Genomic DNA, 18,606 nt, shown 5'->3' with positions numbered 1-18,606 from the left:
AAAGAGTGATAATTATAAATCCTTACAGAATGTTGGAATAAAGAAGCAGCAAAGGCCTCTTGTTCCTTATTCACTACACCAAGTTGGATATTTTTGTAATATACCAAGGAGGATACGCATTATGGCTGAATCAATCAGATACAGCTGGCATGACTATCCAGTACCTACTCTGCAGCACCACCAAACCTCATTTTAACTTCAACAACTACTTTCAGCAAGACTGTAGTTTCCTCCTACTTCTGCTACTAGATTATTTGGATGAGTTTTCTTCACTATACTTTCCATTTTAAAAGCTATTGTCAATTCATGTTATTTGTGGGCACAGTCTCTGCTGCAACTAAACTTGTGACTGTCATGCTAATTTCAACTCAGCAGGAGACATGGCAGGACCAGAAAAGAATACACAGCACTCTATCAACCTTAAAATAAAAACTAAGACCACCTGACCTACTAGATTCTATACTTCAGTGCTCAGTTAAAAAAACAACAAAAAACAAACCTAAATGAAAACGAAGTTTCATCCATACATAAAACTGCCCAAGTCACTAGAATCCACCTTGAGACATCAGTGAATAAAAGTAATACTCATGGCTAACAACAATTACACACAAATTTTGTTTCAGAACAATTTCACAAAATGTTAAAGATAGGAATTTGCAAGTGCATCTACCATAAAACCATCTTACAAGGATGTACAAATAGTTCATATGCATAGGATAAGACCCTTTAAAATTCTAACCTAATAAATTCACATTCTGTGAATTTCAGTGCAAGTGTTTGCTTAATGACAGTAAAATAACAGTACTATTATTTATAATGTCAATCTGTTATTATTTGATACTTTTTCAGATCCAATGTGCTGAATTTGCAAAAGAAAATATTTTCCTCCTAGCTTACAACCAACTGCCAGCCAAATCAAATTATGCTCTCAAAAAATTATGTTAAGACTTCATTAGCAGTACTGCTGATGTCCCTCAAATCAAAACAGAATCCAGAACTCTCTAAAATATCTCTGTAGAGCCAATATGGTCCAAGAGTAAAGAACAGCAACAGCGTCTATAAATCACCAAGACACGTGTACATTTAAAATCCTATTACTTTACTGACTGTAAGTACACTTTAAAAAGGAAGGGCAAGAGAAGATGCAGTAGACTATTCTTCTCTCTGACAGCATGGGAAGCAACACGTATTAACAAGCCAGTGTATGTTTAAGATGCTTGTCCTGGGTTCAAATATAACAGTTATTTTTCTCCTTCCTAGTAGTCGGTGCAGTGCTGTGTTTCGGCTTTAGTCTGACAACAGTGCTGATAACATATCAATGTTTTAGTTGTTGCCCAGTAGCAACTTTTCAGTCTCATGCTCTGCTAGTGAGGAGGGGCACAAGAAGTTGGGAGGAAGCAGAGACAGGACACCTGACCCAAACCGGCCAAAGGGCTATTCCATACCACAGCACATCATGCCCAGTATAGAAACTGGGGGCAGTCACCCGGAAAGGAAGACTGCTGCTCAGGTCGAGCTGGGTATTGTTCAGCGGGAGGTGAGCAAATGTGCATCACTGCTGTTTACTGGGTTTTTTTTCCCCTTTCCCCTCCAAGTTCTATATTCTGTCCTCTTGTTACTTCCCTTATCAGTATTATTAGTAGCAATTGTTTTATAGTAGTAGTATATGAGCAGTAATAGGTATTACACTTTAGGTATTGGACTGTTCTTATCTCAACCCATGGGGTTTACATTCTTTTGAGTCTCCTCCCCACCCCAGCTGGAGGTGGGGAAAAGGGGAGGGGTAGCAAACAGCTGCATGGTTCTGAGTTATCAACTGGGCTTAAACCATGACAATGCTTTCATTCAGGTTTGGTGCAGTCTTGAAGAGGTATAGCCACTTCAGTGTCACACTCTTCATATTAACTGTTCTATCACCTCCACTGAAGAAAGTCCAAAGAGGCAATTCATCCTTTGACCAAGATTCGCACACATTTACGAACTGTTTTTCATTTTCTGTTAGATGGTATATTACTTGAGAGTTGCTAAAAAAAAAAGGAATTCCTTCTAACATAGCTGTCTTTAATAGAGGAAAATGAAACAAAACAACGCACTTCCGGATTTATTCTTAAAGACTATCTTACAAATTTAAAACAGCAAAGGAGGCCAGACCAGAACTATTTTGTTGCCATGGGGGAAGGAGAAGGTTGGTTGTTTAGCTCACTAGGGGGTTTGTTTTATTTTGGGTCAGGTTGTGGGGCTGGATTTTTTGTCTGGGGGTAGGGTTTTTGGTTTTGAGATTTCTGGAGAAAACATTAGTGACAAGTCATAATCTATGATGTTTTACAGCAGGATTAACCTCTGAGGGCCTTAGGTTTTACAATCATTACAACAAAGAGAAAGGATTTTGACACACATTCCTTCCTAACCTCCTGGGTACATAGGTAAGCAAATCATACTGTGTCTTCAGTACCAAAATTAAATGTCTGATTTCCCAAGTACAAAAACTATCTCTGAAGCACTAACTTGCTCTCCACAGAAGCATATGGTCAGAACTGCCACATTTCTGTAAGTCATTTACAAAGTTATCATTTGTTGTCTTCCATTTTACAGTTACAGTTGTTGCCATCACAAGCCTAAAAGGAGGAGATTCACATAACAGTGAGAAGAATCCATGACACCTATGTTTCCTCTTTTACCAGAGGCAATTCACAACGCAATCCAGCTTCAAATCTCTCCTCTTAAGGAACTTTTCTATCCATTACAAAATTTGCTATGCAAGCCCTGTGTACTAAATATTTGAACAGCTTTTGTGAATAAAAACATTAACTACAGAAAGGTCCACAGGACAGAACTGCATTCAAAAACATTGTACAATTTACCTGTACTATTTCCATAGTTTGTTAGTACACAAGATATAGTAGGTTCTGGAAACATAAGGTATGCAACTCTGCTCTAAATTAGTGAGACAGCAATACAACAAGCTTCAAAGTTTAGCTGAAGGACTCTTGATTTGCCAGAATACCTTTTAAAATTAATCACTTCAAAGAAATGAATAATACAAATGCAAACTTTTAACAAGACAAATCCAGTAATTAAGACATTTCCTCCTCTCTGAATTTAGTTTTCCAAAACTTACATAGTATCTTAAATGCTTATTTCCAACACAGGCAATGAGAATCAGACCAAAACTTCTGTATCTGTTTGTCTTATGAATGGGCATAAATTTTAACAGTACGTATGTTAGAAGTACTGTTAATGCTTTTCATATGGTCTGTTTTCATTTCATTCCCACAGGCTTTACCAGACTCTTAGGAACAGAACTATTTTTTTTTACAGATTACATCTTAATTAAAACACACAAAGCAGCACCTGACATCAGTCTTCTGATGCTTTCAAGTTGTGCTGTCAACAGCAGCTCTTCACATTTCAAGATCTCAAACTGTACTTCATATAGCTGAAGCTGTAGATCATAATAGTCAGCTTCTAACTGGTCCAAATGGGCTATAGCTTCTGTACCACCTTTCAGGCTCTGCATCTAAATGAAAAGAAAGAAAGAAAACACGAAAACAAACAAACAAAAGAAACAACAAAACCACATGAGTCTGGTATACTAAATGTAACATATTAAAATTGAACACATCAAAAGGATAAGGTTTTGTCAACCACACCCTTTCAGACATCTTTAGTATCTGACATTTTTTCTATATGTTTAAATATAACTATACTAAAATAGAAAGATATCTCTACTGAATTAAACCAAAGACCCATCTCACTCACTACCCAGTTCTGGACAAAGGTTAACCAGAAATAAACAGAAAGATGAAACATAGTAGGCAGTGCAGTGGTACCTCCTGATGAAACACCACCAGACTCCAGCACAGCTTGCAGCACAGCTTAAGCCCCACTGCTGCCCTCTATACAGAATAGACTTACTGGATTTTACTTCATAAATTTGTCCTATCCCTTTTTTTATAGCATGTATGCTTTTAGAATCTGCATCATTATCCATTCACAGCGATTTCACAGCTCAGTTAAAAACTAAGGAAGCAGTTCTGTATATTAGATTTCTTTCCATATAAGATTAATAGACAGAACTGTGAATCAATTCTTGTAATGTCAATTTGAAAAATTTCTTCTACTGTATTGTATAGTTACTGATTGCATTTTTTTGTGTATCAATTATTAATGTGAAAGGCTCAGTAAGTCCTTAAGTTAATAGCATAAATTTTACAATCAATAATGTATGTTTCAGTACAGTGTGACACCAAAATGTCTTGTTATGCCATTCTATTACTCTGCATCCACATTAAGTTACTAATTGTCACCACAACAGTAAATGATATAATGATGGCATATTTGGAGTGAATTAAAGGCTAGCTTTCAAGACAATGGGACTGATTCTTGAACATGCCAGTTTTTCCATATAGAAGGGATAATGTTCATTGGTCAGGCAGGGTTATCCTGGGTTTTGGCATTTCCAAACAGTTTTCTCATTGTAAAAAAATATACTACAAAATGTGGCAGTTTTGGGGGATTGTTTTTTTCTTTGTTTGTTTTGTCTATGGTTTTCTCTTTGTTTAGGTTCTGTTTGTTTGTTTGTTTAAATTAAGGCAATACCATTCAAACTTCTATCACAACTTGCTGTGGCAGTGAACTGTGAAATTCACTCAAATTTACTTTTTTTCCTAAAAACCAAGATGTTCCCAAATTTAAGTCTAAAGATTTTCTATAAAGACTGAATAGAGACATAAACAGCTCATCTTAAAAAGTATCAGCTTATCAAGTTATAGCAGCTCAGTATTTCACTCCACTGGTGTCTTCCTGATAAAGGACACATCTTACAACCAGATCTTAGCCCTGCAAGCATACATTACAGATGCTGCCAGCTACCTAGTCTGTTCTAGGGGTACAACACCAGTATATTCAACTTTCAGGTGCAAAAGCAATGGAAATTTAATATTGTCATATAGCTCTCACAGATTCCTAGCTACGTAACAGCCCCTAATGAAAAGTAAAAATGAGATCCTTTAATTTCAATCATTCATGTTAAAACTTTATGTGAGATACTACATACGCATGGTAATTCAAAAACAGTATCATCACTCTCAGGAAAATTTCAGCATTTCTTGTTAAAAATTTAAGAGTGGTTCAATTCTTAACGTTACAAGTTGCTATCTGATCTGTACTAGTAATTTGCTGCCTCCTTGGTAGGTGTCAGGCTGATCAACATAGTGAAAGAAACACAAACAACTTTAACGTGGGAATGTTACAGGGAATAAGCATTTTGCAGTTGAACAAAGAACTAGAACTGGGGTGATCAATTTCCTTCTATGCCACAACTTCCTGCATTAACTCAAGCCAAGTAATTTAATATGTCTGGCCCTTATGTGAAGAACTTAAGCAGGAGCTTAGATTTCTTAGTAGTTCTAAGGAAGAAACACATCATCTGTAAACCCACATGTGGTTACTAAGATGTAACATGTTAACACAGAAAGCCTCTGACAAGAACTATGAGCACACATGCTAAAGGGATAGATGACAGAATTAATAGAAATAAAGTCAAACATGAAATACAGAAGTGAGTGCCATCAAATCCAGCTTTCCACCATCATGGAAATACTTACAGACAAATCTAAAATGAACTGCTTTTATAATGTGTGTTCTTAAAATAATTTCCATGTTGTTGTTCTTATTCTGCTTTTGTAAAAACAAAAACAAAACAAAAAGCTTCCACAAAAACCTGTGTTTGTTACTCCCACTGGAAGTCTGTTCCAGATACTCCCTCCTAACTGCCAGGAAACATCTTCCAGATTTCCAGTGTATTCACAATCAGATAATACCATTTGTTCTTGTGCCAGTACTGAACAGCAACACGCATTGCTCTTGACCAATATTTATTCCCTTTAGTATTTTTATGAAAAGCAATTTTCTATTATCTCAGCCTTCATCTTATTTGTCAGAACAACTTCAACGTCTCTAGTAACAGAGATTTGCCATTCCTGTCATCACTGTAGTAGCCCTCTGTGTAACTGCTCCGGTTAGAATCAATCTTTCTCGGATGACCGGAAACGTGTGGAAGAAAGGTGCAGAAGAAATCTCACAGCTCCATGTGCAGTGACACTAACACTTATCCCTTTGCTGGAAATACCTGACTGACAGACTGGAGAGCATCTGCTGCTGTACTGCTCTGCTGTGTTGGTGGTTCAATCCTGTTGCTACGGCCAGATTATAAGACAATGGTCGTTCTCAAATGCTGCCATTTACAAAGTAATTAACCTGCAGTTCACAGTAAAAATTCATATTATTTTTTCCTAGCAATATATATTAATAGCTATTATTACATTTTCTATTATCCAGCCTTTTAGGTAATCTGTTACTGTCAAATGGAATTCAAAGCCATGTTTCAATCCACCCTGTGAATCCTGACTGTTCTCTAGTTCAAGTATTCATTTTAATTCATCACTATTGCTGACTGAGAAATCTCACAAGGGAGTAAAATTCAGAAGAAAAACTCAAGACTTCCAGCATGAATATAGAAACTCATCCTCAAAACTAACAGAAAATTATTTTAAAGGATTTCTGAATTATTTTAAGGGAAACATGGAGCACTCTGACCACTGATAAAAGGCTCTCACTCATACCCAGAAACTTGTTTAACAAAAGTATTCCTCCAACCAATTAAGTATCAGGAGTCAATTATAGTCAGGCCATGATACTACAGGACAAAATATTATAAAAGTGAAGATAATCACTCATAGCATCCTGGGCAATCAGGAAAATTTTCAGACACTAAAAGAAAGATCTTTTTCCCTTGAAAGGGTGCACTACTGGTTTATATAAGCTTTTTTCTTTTCCAAGAGTAAATGTTCAAAGTTTCATAAACAACCCTGTTGAACACCAACAGTGTCCTCATAAACAGTCAGTTCTGAAATTTTGTTCTGTCTTAATCCTCAACTCAAACCCTGAGAAATTAGTTTCTCAAGCATTTCAGTTTTTAAAGGAATATCCTGGTTTTACCTTCTATGCCTAGAAAACAGTAGCTAAATGGTTTGCTAGAAAAGGTTTGCTTTTCTTTCCCTCAGACTGCAACCCTTGTTCTCCAATATGGGATCCCAGTCACATTTGTCACATTCAACTTTGCATACTTCAGCCTTTACATTCTCAAAGCAAAAACAGAACCTGGTCCTCATATCTCCCCATCATCATGTTTTGATCCAAGCTCTCCGTACCTTGCCAAATAATACACCATGCCAAACCACCATGCCCATACGCGCCCATCACATGTTCCTCATTTCTCCATCCCCAAAAAGCCCCAAACTCTCAGTTCAGAGCCTCTCACCTGTTGTTGCACACTACAACAAACCTCTCCTTTTTCCTACACAGCCCCTGCTGCTTTTGCACATCTAAACAAACACTTACTTATTTGCCAGACTGAGTTCTCATTCAATAAAATTCATGGAAGGTCTCCACTGGGAGAAAAGTAAGATGTGCTACAGAAAAGATGACATGTTGCTCCTCTAAATATGTGAACATCTTCAATATAGTGTTTCCAATTAGTACTCCTAGATTCTCTCATCAAGGTAAAAATGGCTACAGCCTGATAAACTCAGGTTTCAACTCCTGACTTTCCACTTCTGAAGAGCACTGAAATGGAGCCAACTTTCTTTTGTTCGTGGTCCAGATTTTGCAGGTATTCTCTCTTCCTTGCAGATCAAGCTGTCTTCTAGAGAAGCTCCTAAGATAGGCACATAGTCTATCAGGCTTACAAACCTACCAGTCTACACAGCAGTAAAATCATGAGGTTTTGCTTGTTTTTAAGTACATCAACATTCTTTAAGGTTTGGGTTTTTCTGCATGTTTTATTTTTCTATTTATTAGTATGAAAAATTACCTCTTCTTTCAGTGCATGCTTCTTCTGCTCCAAACAGATTTCTTTAGCACGCATCAACTGCAAAGTCTCCTTAGAAACTGCATACTGAAGCTTTTCCATACGTTCCACTGCTGCTGCCCATGCTGCCTTACCAAACTTCTTCTGGTCTGCTCGCATTCGATCGTACACAGCTACAGAGGGAAGAAAAGGCAGACAGCTTACCAGTCTACTCTTCAGATCACCAGAGATACTACTGGAAAGACAATGCACATATTTGTACCCAAAAGCATTCAAAGTTCTCTCAGCTAATCGTTATTCCAGAGAGTACTAAGTTTCAAATCCAGGATATAAGTACTCTTAGAACTCTCATAAACTGCAATTAGCTATTTGTTGATCCTTTTATCATTACAATTCTGATTTTCGCTATCCAAGTGTCACCATTCTGAACACACAGTACCTGAAAACTTGAATCACTGGTTGAGAATTCCTAACATAATAAAAATCTCATTAATGCTACCATGTGGTCTTAAACTGTATTGCAAATTTTCCCTGCTTCTAAAAGGGCCAATTATCAGCTACTGAAGTCTCCAGTTTCCCTTAATAACTTCTATAGTGCTGTTATAAGTTTAAACAAATCTTCAGAGTGAAAAGAATTACAAGTTAAAACAAACATTTCAGCTTGACCAAGCGCAATTCTGTGAAAATACTAAATTAAATGTAAATAACAGCTACCTTTAAACTCAAAATAAAGGCTGCTTCACAGAATTACTTTGAATTAACTGAACAAATTATAATCTGTTCTTAATACGAGACACTAATAATCTTTTCAGGAAGCCTTCAGAGTAGCAAGAGTCCTTTGCTTGATTCGGATTTTCTATTCTTGAGCCCCAGACATCTAAGATGACACAGATGAGATTTTCACCATTTTTAATACACAGATCACATGATACTATACACTTAGCTTTGTAAAGCAAAAGCCATGAAAGTCACACAGTCAAAAGGGTAGCGTTCAGGTTCTAGAAGGTATTAAATGCTGTTGACAGGTAATAAAAAGTACTTCTATGTTCTCACATAGTCTTCCTGTGCCATCTGTTAGTATTTCGGTATGTAAGACCACCCTGTGATCAGAAGGCGGCCAAAAAACTCCCAGGCAAGCAACCTGTATACCAAAGGTCTATGGTTATAAACAGTCTCCAGGCATTCTATTTCTCAGTGATTTTCCCCACAATCCTAACTGCTGTACACAAAAAAAGTATGTGAACAGGAAAAAAAGAAAAAAAGGAAGGAAGTAACTGTATATGTTCTTCAACCAGTGGAGTATTTTATTTGCTGCCTTTGTCATAGTAAAAAAAAAAACCAAACCAAACTGATTAAATACATTTAGAATTTGCTCTAATTAAATTCATTTCAACACGCCTGAACTGGTTTAGTCACTTTTCAAAATAACGAGTTTCATGTTACGCGTAACTTGGGTTGTCATCGAAAGGAATCATTTCGCAGTGACTGCTTCTCTTGAAGCAGATCTAGCAGTCATGCAGTGAGATGACAGGAAACACATCAAAAAAGATTTTCTCCCAGGGATACAGGTCATCTGGTTGCACAATCACTATCACCAAGGCGAAGAAAGAAATAGTAACCCACAGTCAGGCATGGAAGACAGTGAGACATAAAATCTCTCAGTGGTAGCCCACACCCAAACTACACTAAAAGAGGTGACAGAGAACTACATCCTCAGGTGTGTTTGCTCCAATAAACTGGTTATTTAAGTTAAAATGGTACACGGATGAGAGTGCAGATATATGGGGCAAGTCATACGACCTGATTTTACTGCACTAACTCTTTAGTAAAACTGCTGCATTCCTCAGGCATAAAAATGCCAAGGTTATATCCAAGACCAGAACAGAGGAGTTTTCACTGAGTACTTAAACTGAGCTGTTGTTCAGTATTTAGAGCTATGGAAAAAAAATACCGAAAGGCAGGGGAGACAGGAAAAGGAAATGAATTGAAAGGTAATAAACACTTACTGTGGTGGTCTGCCACATCCAGTACAAAGGACAGAATTCATCAGGACTCTATGCTCCCTAAATCCTTTGCAAATGTACCATGCAGCTACTACAATCACATCGAGAAAGCGGTTGTGAAACTTTTAAGTAAGATTTCTACTCTGCTCACTTCTGATGTTTTGAAAAGGCTTACTGGTGAAAGATTCAAATAGACACAGAAGTAAAAACGAATGGACAACTGCATTTTCTTCATGGAGGACTGATGAAAAGAAAAATAAATCCCAGTACAATACAGAATATGCTAAACATGAAACAAAGTTTTAGAGATCTTCTATTTAAGGAGTAGTAGACTGTAACTACCTTTCTGTGTTTTTGCCGTTATTTCAAAGTATTTAACTGTAAGATCTTGAATAGAAAGCACAGCCATGTGAGCTTTTCTCTGCCAGTCAGCATCTTCTTTCTGCAGACTCTCAATTCTTCTGGGTCCTAGGTAGTCATTCTCTATGGAGATCTGAAAAGAAATCAGTCCATAATTAGCAACACAATTAATTGTTGCTATTTTGCTAACCGTGACCAGTTTCAGGGTGGCTGTGGCTAAAAAAAAAAAAAAAAAGAGGGCAGGGGGTGGGGGAAGGCACAGCAGAGAGAAGAAACTACTGACTTCTATTCAACAGAGAAAAAGCCTCTCTGAAGTGCTGCTTTCTATGGAAAAAGTGCATCTATGGTTTCATTGCTAGTGTTTCTGGAAGCACCAAAAACCCAAACGTGTGTTTGATTCATCAGTATCTTTTTGGTTAAATATCTTATTACCTTCAAATAAGAAGCACGTTTCATCCAGGCTTTCTTCCAGCCTGGAATATTTCATTCTGAAGTAAATGAATGCTCTTCAGTCACAATGAAGCTGGAAACAGGGGATGTGTTGGGGTAATGGTACGTAATCATCAACAATTTAGTAGTTTTTGTTATAGATTACTTTTTAAAACATATTTTCTAGTGCCTGGGAATTCAAGTATCATTTCATTGACAAGATCAAGGCAATTTTATTTTGAAGTGGCAACTACCTGAAGCCAGTAAAAGATATAGAGTTTCTTTAAAAAAATATTTAAAATATAGCTTTCTCTCCCCAAACTAGAAATTTTTACAGTTTTTAGAAGCTATTGTATAGTCTCAGCACAGACAACAAACTATGTATCTGGGCAACTAAATATTTAAGCCTGCTCCTGCAACACCAAAGCCAATTAATTGTCAATATTTTTCATCAATCAAGAAGACACCTCCCTAGTATATACAAAACTCCCCAAACCCAAAAGTGCTTATAATCTTTTATGTCCCCAGGTATGTTAACCTGAAGTTCTAGTGCCTCAAATACTAAACTTGATTTCACAAATCTACAGTTTGGTCTCAGAGAGCCATTCCACTGTACAGTAGGTTTTCAACTGACTTCAGGATATCTGCACATCCACTTATCCTACATCTTAGAGAGGTGATTTTTACAAGTAAAAACAAATGCCTTCTAAATAATTCTTAATTCGTTGAAAAATGTTTGAAGTAGTTTAATAAGATAATTTAATCTACTTCTTATATATTTCCAAAACCCTTTAAAAGGGAATAGGTAAAATAAAAATGTTTACAAATAATAAGTGAATAATAATTTTACTAGATAAGCTCTATCACATAATTCAATGGAGCACATATGTGCCATGATGATCTTAAAAGTCTTTTCCAACCTAAAGAATTTTATGATTCTATGATTCCCATATACAATACTTACGAGTCAACAGACAATAGTTTCCAAATAAATGCTGAACTATGTACATACTAGTGAATGACAACAGGTGAAATAAACGCTTTCCACTTACACACTACTCAGAAACAGCTTTCAGAAGCAGGATAAAAACCAATACATTTGAAACTCTTCCTTTTTCTATTCCTTGGTAACAATGAGGTGATTTGATACTGGAATTGACATAGGGTCACTGAGTAATGGAAGTAATTTTTGTATGTATCATGTCTAGGAGAGTAAGAAGCCTTGAAGTAACATTTCTTCATGAAGTTTTGCTTGCCAAAGCATTATTCACACATGCTGCAAGCTACAGAGATTTAGGACAGCATAATACAATCGTATCTTTGTTCCTAGAACAAGTATCTACAAGCAACAAAAAAAGAGAAGCACCTTTTCATTAACTGCAATCCCAAGTATCCGTGCCGTCATACATACTCAGGCTATTCGTACAGCAAAGCACAAAAAACCCAAAACCCCAAGAACCCTTTCCTTTACCAGTTCCCATAGAAGTATGCACATATATGTACAGCCATAGGTAGATGGTCATGATCTTGCAAAGCTTTAGAAACTGGAAAAACAAGGAAGAGGACAGCGTTGCAAATGTTTATGAGGGTGAACCAGTTCAGCCTGGTAAAGTTACTGATGTATACTTTCCCTTTATACATCTATCATGTACACATTCACATTTAGAAGACAACAAGCAGCACACTCCACAAATGACTACTGTCTGGAAGGAGGTTCCCAAGCAGTTGCACAAACAAGAACAGACCAACATCATGCCTTAAGGCTGCAGCAACAGTGGCATGCTTAACAGAAGTCTAAAGGAGCCTTCAAAAGATACAGGACAGATGCATCTCCCAAATGCTGCTTGAGCTGACCTGCCCTGATGCTTATAAAGTCTTATAGCCAGTATGTACACAGCTTGTTATCTAGCAAGACAGTTAAACTCTTTAGAATTACTAACCATGAATATATTATGATTCTTCTGGAGCATCTTCTAGTACAAAGACAAGGGTACGGCTAAGGTTCATGTTTGGACTTTGTATCTTTCTGGATTTTAAGCCATGAAATGATGGAGGAGGGATGTGCTGGTTTTAGCTGTGATCATGTTCTTCACAGCAGTTGGGATGGGGCTATGTTTTGGATTTGTGTTGCACACTCTTGGTAATATAGGGATGTTTCAGTTACTGCTGAGCATCATGGAGCCAAGGCCTTTCTGCTTCTCATGCCACCCCACCAGTGAGTAGGCTGGGGGTGCACAAGAAGCTGGGTGGGGGCACAGCAGGGACACCTGACCCCAACTGACCCAAGGGATATTCCACACCATATGGCATCATGCTCAGCATATAAAGCTGGGGGAAGAAGGAAGAGGAAACATTTGGAGTGATGGCACATGTTTTTCCAAGTAACCATTACGTGTGCAGAAGCCCTGCTGTCCTGGGGATGGCTGAACACCTGCCTGCTGATGGGAACTGGTGAATGGGAAGTAATTCCTTATTTTGCTTTTCTTGCACACATGGCTTTTGTTTAATCTATTAAACTGCCTTTTACTCAACCCATGAATTTTCTCATTTTTAGTCTTCGCATTTTCTCCCCCATCTCACAGAGCTGAAGCAAGCGAGCAGCTGAGTGCTGCTTAGTTGCAGCCAGCGTTAAACCATGACAAGAGATGAGGTTCTCATTGTTTCAAAGAGAACAGGTGAAGTCAGAATCTGGGTGCCTGTGGAGAACACGCTCTAACAGGTGAAAAGGCCAGTTCCTTAAAAAAGGTGGCTAGCTAGGAGCTGAGGACAAATCCTAAGCTGAAAAACTTGTTCCTTTCACATTTAAAGCTGTTAGACCAGGATACTTATTCCAACGACCATTTAACAGCTTTTCCAGCAAGAGGCAATCAAGGTTCAGGATGACAAATTCAGAATGAGAAAGTTCAAGAATAACAAAGAGCTACAAATGCCCTGAAGATCTAGGCTCCCTTGCTGATTCCTGGAGTAATATTCTTCAGCCACAAAGATCTTTGTTACTCTTTGGATAGTCTAGTTAACTCCCTGTGGCCACTGCTGACAGCAGGAGTAATCTCAGACCATTCACAGGGCAGCAGAAATCAAATGAATTAAAAAATAAAATTCATGGAAGTTAACTATCTAGCAGCATGTCAGGAGCTTGGCACTGTGTATTACAAACATAGCGTAGTCTTTCATGTAGAGCAGCCAGAGATATTCTCATGCAATGACGAGGGAAATCAATCAAGATGTTTTAATATTTCACTTCATAGTGAAAAATAGGAGGATTCAATTTTGGGGAACACAGATGTGTCAGAAGGAGACTCCAGAAAGGTACTCTATGAAAACAGACCCCATTGTGTCCTTAAAGACAGGTTCTTGCTTCCCAGCTTTGCCAATAACATTCTGAATGGCAACAAATTTTAAGAGTCCTCTTTGCTACCTTGGAAATTGCAGTCTCTGGGGTCTAGCTGTCTGCCGCTCCCTGCTTCTTCCAGTTCCTGCCCAAGCTTACTTTTCTGGTCCTGCCTGACATACACAGCCTATGGCCTCTAAGAGCCTCTCCATTGACCTGAATGTGTTACAGTGCTCCCCATGGGAAAAGCAATCTCTTCCCATCCAGCCAGTACATTCCACCAGATCCAATCTCTCCATCAAGAAATGAAATAAAGAAAAACAGGGTTACTAACAAACAAACAAAACCACAAACAAATAAACCCCACAAAAAAAAAAACCAAAAAAAAAACCAGTGTAAAAGAAATACTGCTAGCAACCTTTCAAAAAGTAATTACTATCATTCTTTATAATCAAAACAAAACAACAGTGACAAACTGAAAGACAAAGGGCATACTAACAGCCACTTTTGGTCACGTACCTGCCACACTCTGAGGAAACACGAAAAAAACAATAGCCACATCGTGAGTATAAAAACTGACAATCACTGATCACTTGAGAGAAGAATTACCAGTTTTGAATACAACCTACCTAGAAAATTACTATAATCTCACAGTAATTAATGAAATCTATGCTTACCATCCTTGCGGGGCAGGACAGACAGCCACAAGGGAAAAACAAAAATGAACAACTGAGACATAGTAGTAAAATATACACAGTACCACTTGCCAAATGGCCATATAAGGATTATGTTCCAGTCCACTATCATGCCACTACAGCAAATACACATTAAATCATAATATTCGATTTAAATAAGAATTTGGATACATTTACATAATTTAGAGTTGTATGTTATCGTAGGAACTAGAAAGCAAGACCATGGAGGGGGAAAAAAAAAAAGTTTAACTAAGGGAAGACCACAGGTGTAATAGGGAGAAAAGTTGGGGAGGAAAGACAGGAAACCTGCCTCTGGAGAAAACAGCTTAAGAATATACAGCAACTTTCCTCCCCACCTACAAGACCTTCATGCTGGAAATAACCACTTCGTTTACCCTAGCTAAGAGTTTAAAAAGAAAAAGGGAAAAACATGTGGACCATTAAATTGCAACATAAGCAGGCTCATAAGTTTTGAAGACACTGTTTTCTGTGTTGGCTTCAATAATTAACCATTTTGATATAATACTCTCATTATGGTATGAAAGGAAGCTCTTTTGTCCTTCTGCATTCCATTAATGTTTGCAATGCATGCATAACACATTTATGCTTCATTTTGCTCACTACATGCCTTTATGATGCCAGCATCTTTTGCTTTTATAGTCCATAAGAGAGCACAGGTCACTTTACAGACTAAACAGAAACATATTTTTTAAATTACTATTGTCCATGCTTAATACGACTAAGAGAAGGCACCAAAGAATTGAAACGGACAGCAAGGAAAGAAAAACGAAGAAGTGCGTTCATCTAATTGGCACTTCTTTTAAACATGTTATCCATTTTTGATTCAGTAAAAATTTGTTTTGGTTAAAATTAATAAACTCTGATACAGTCATCTAATCTAACAGGCTTTTAAGTTCCCTTACAATTTCTCAAACTCACTTTTTGGTCTGGAAGTTCTTAATTTGGACTCAAAGTTCTGGAGAAGGTATGATCTAACAGACAACCCTCTCTTCTCACAACTAGATCGAACAGCCACATCTACACTTTCCCTTCTAACAAACACTTTCTCAAAAAACCCATTCCAGCTATTCTTTCTAAAACTATATTCTCTTTGAGAAGAATCCAAGCCTCATGATAAAACCAACTAAAATTTTTTCCCACGATGATGAAACTTGCTTTTGAACACTTTCATGTTTTGCAAGCTTTACTTCAGATAATGCTTTGCAACTAAGAAAATTATGGTGGCTTTCACAAAAGTGGTTGTCATAAAGCACACAAGAAGAAGAAACAGCACAGCCGTTAACTTCAACACATTGTGTAAACATACTTCCATCAGCTATTGCTTCAGAGTAATGGAACACAAAAGAACACATTTCTACACCATATGGATATGTTTCTGGAGGAAAACAAGTTCTTCGGAGGAAACAAACTGAAAGGAAGCCCCTCATCTAGCCTGTGAGCAGGTGAGATGAACCAGAGAGGCAAGGCTTTTCTACTGGCCACATTCTGTAGAAAAGTTCTCAGATTGTGAAGTTCTGAAGAGTATAAGTTTATTGTGAGAAGATACAAGAAACAGGCCTGCAACTGTAGGATTTTTAAGTTTTACATAGTATACATCTTCTATATAAAGAAATAGTCCTCAAGGGTCTTTAATACTTTCCAGGTTCTTCCTGAAGACAGCTGAGACAAGACTTGACAGAAAAAGACTTAGGGCAGATCCCATTATGGCTTAGGCAGGGATCTGTGACATCTCTCCAACTCCCTTTATTATATCTCTTTTAGACATTCTTGTAAGAGGCAGAAAAAGAGAAAAACATGAGATGTAATAACATCTGGTCCATCAATTATAAGAACAAAAGAAAGTAAGTTGAGGGAGTACTACAGATGGCAGAGGCAATACACAAAAAAGAATAGCTTCATATATAAAGGAGTGTTTCAGCTCTCTCAACTATGTTCCTTTGACACATTCCAGGAGGCCAAACAACTAACTCCAAACACAGCCTGCTGGATATAGAAGCCAGAAAGTATGTATTTCAGCTTCATGATCTATTCAGGGATTTCTCAAAGTTAGCCTTACACATTTTAACTATGCTCCCAACTGGTAACACAAACCCAGCACTACTTCTCAAAATATGTTATAATTCCAGATGTACAGCCCCAAACACATTAAGTTGAAGCACTCAGCTGCAAAAAGGCTTTACAGTTTTATTTGATTCATCCTAATGAATACTGACATGGACTTTAATGTTAATACAGGCAAACTAACTTAGATTGGATGGTCTAGATTCCTTAAAATATCTGGAACCTGTGACTAGCAACACAAACTACGGGGGTATTGATCATCAATCAAGACATAGGAGAATGACATACACCATTAAATAAAGATTGTAAAGGAAGAAACAAACAAAAAAGCAAACGAGGTGTTAGAACATACAGAAAGAAGACTGAACAATAATGTCACTGTACTGCAAAGTGCAGTGGTAAATGTTTTTTCCGGAACTACAGAGAATGCTGAAAAATGAAGTAGTATTCAGAAGAGAAAAATCATAGACGAGTAAGGTTATGGCAAGAGGAATGACTAAGATTATTCAACTGTTTTGTTTTTTTTTCCCCAGACACCTAACAGTGTATATAGAGGAGCATTTAAACCACTGAGTTAAAGTATTTTATAATGGTAATTGACAGAATTAAGCTAAATTGTGCACTCTTCATTATACCTTCCTTATTTATCCATGTGCATATCATAAAACCTTTATTTACATTTCTGCTTTATTGGCTGAGCTCCAGGCTAAAGAAAGTTCACTTTCAAAGAGAAAGCTTTAAAAAAAAAAAAAAATCTATTTTTAATAAGATATGTTCTGTTAGTTATTTGAAAACTTGTTTAAGCAAGTGAGCTTGAGGGCTAAATCAAGTTAAAGCATTTCACTTTGCAGACAGGCAAATTTAAGTGCATCAGATACATGCTGCATTTTTGTAATCAGCAACCTCACAGCAAGAGTTCAGTTTCCTCACCGATTCAGACTACCAGCCTGTCTTCCGTAGGTGGCCTCTTTAGAACATTATTTTTTCAGAAAGCCCATAAACCCCTGATTTTAAGTAGGCAAAATATTTTGGTATGCGTTCATACAATAGTTAGAGGATTTATAGTTCAGAATGTAAACAAACTGGCACACAACTCTTCTGAAACAGACACTGAGACTGTCTGTAAGGACTATCACGGCGTAATTCAGAGTATTACACCAGTTTCTCGGAAAAAAAAAAAAAAAAGGCAGCAGTATTTCAACAAAGTTTACAACCTTAATTTGCAAATCCAGACATTTTGCATAAACTTGTACTACCATTTCTCCCATACTCTACATGTTTTTCAAAAGCCAAGTTTATTCAACTATCATTTCTGATGATGTTAGGACACACCTTCAACTACAGCTATACTAAAAGCAATTTAAGAACTCTTTGAAGTATTTCAGTCACTCCACTGAGTACTACCTCAAGGTTTTTTACCAAAGAGTTTTTCGGCACCTTGTTTTCTACAAGTCACTAGTCTGTAAGCACTACAGGGTGTGAGTTGCAGAAGTGAGAGAAATTAAATTGAGCTGATTACCATGCAAGTAATCTATACATTTTAATGAATTCTGCTTTTGTGTCCTCCTGTGTGCCTTGTGTAGCTTTGTTTTCGTTTCTAACTGCAAGACTACCATACACTCAAAAATATTATTAAAAGTATAGTTCAAAAATCAGCTCACCAAGACATCAGTTATTCAAGAGCCACTGATAAAAACATGGATTTAGTAATATAGAACTCATCCATTTGATGTATGAAAGCAACACTACAAATTAGAGTATGAAGCACTGACATCCATTCCTCTTCCCCAAACCATATTCAGTTGATTGTGAGACTTTTTTCAAAGTATTCTCCAA

The 18,606-nt window shown here is 37.2% G+C and overlaps 1 protein-coding gene across 1 annotated transcript in view; it reads right to left on the bottom strand.

Moving 5' to 3' along the window:
- JMY (junction mediating and regulatory protein, p53 cofactor) overlaps positions 1 to 18,606 on the bottom strand; it is a 58,438-nt gene that overhangs the window by 15,486 nt on the left and 24,346 nt on the right. The window contains exons 3-5 of the mRNA XM_010022573.1: positions 10,216 to 10,366; positions 7,874 to 8,043; positions 3,352 to 3,517 (exon numbers count right to left, since the gene is read on the bottom strand). Coding sequence (XP_010020875.1) covers positions 3,352 to 3,517; positions 7,874 to 8,043; positions 10,216 to 10,366 — 487 coding nt within the window. The remainder of the gene's footprint in view (positions 1 to 3,351; positions 3,518 to 7,873; positions 8,044 to 10,215; positions 10,367 to 18,606) is intronic.

Source organism: Nestor notabilis, unplaced genomic scaffold (assembly GCF_000696875.1).
Source record: "Nestor notabilis isolate BGI_N333 unplaced genomic scaffold, ASM69687v1 scaffold1969, whole genome shotgun sequence".
Taxonomy (NCBI): Eukaryota; Metazoa; Chordata; class Aves; order Psittaciformes; family Psittacidae; genus Nestor; species Nestor notabilis.
Note: the sequence above shows the minus strand (reverse complement) of the source record. Positions and strands in the feature narration are given on the sequence as shown.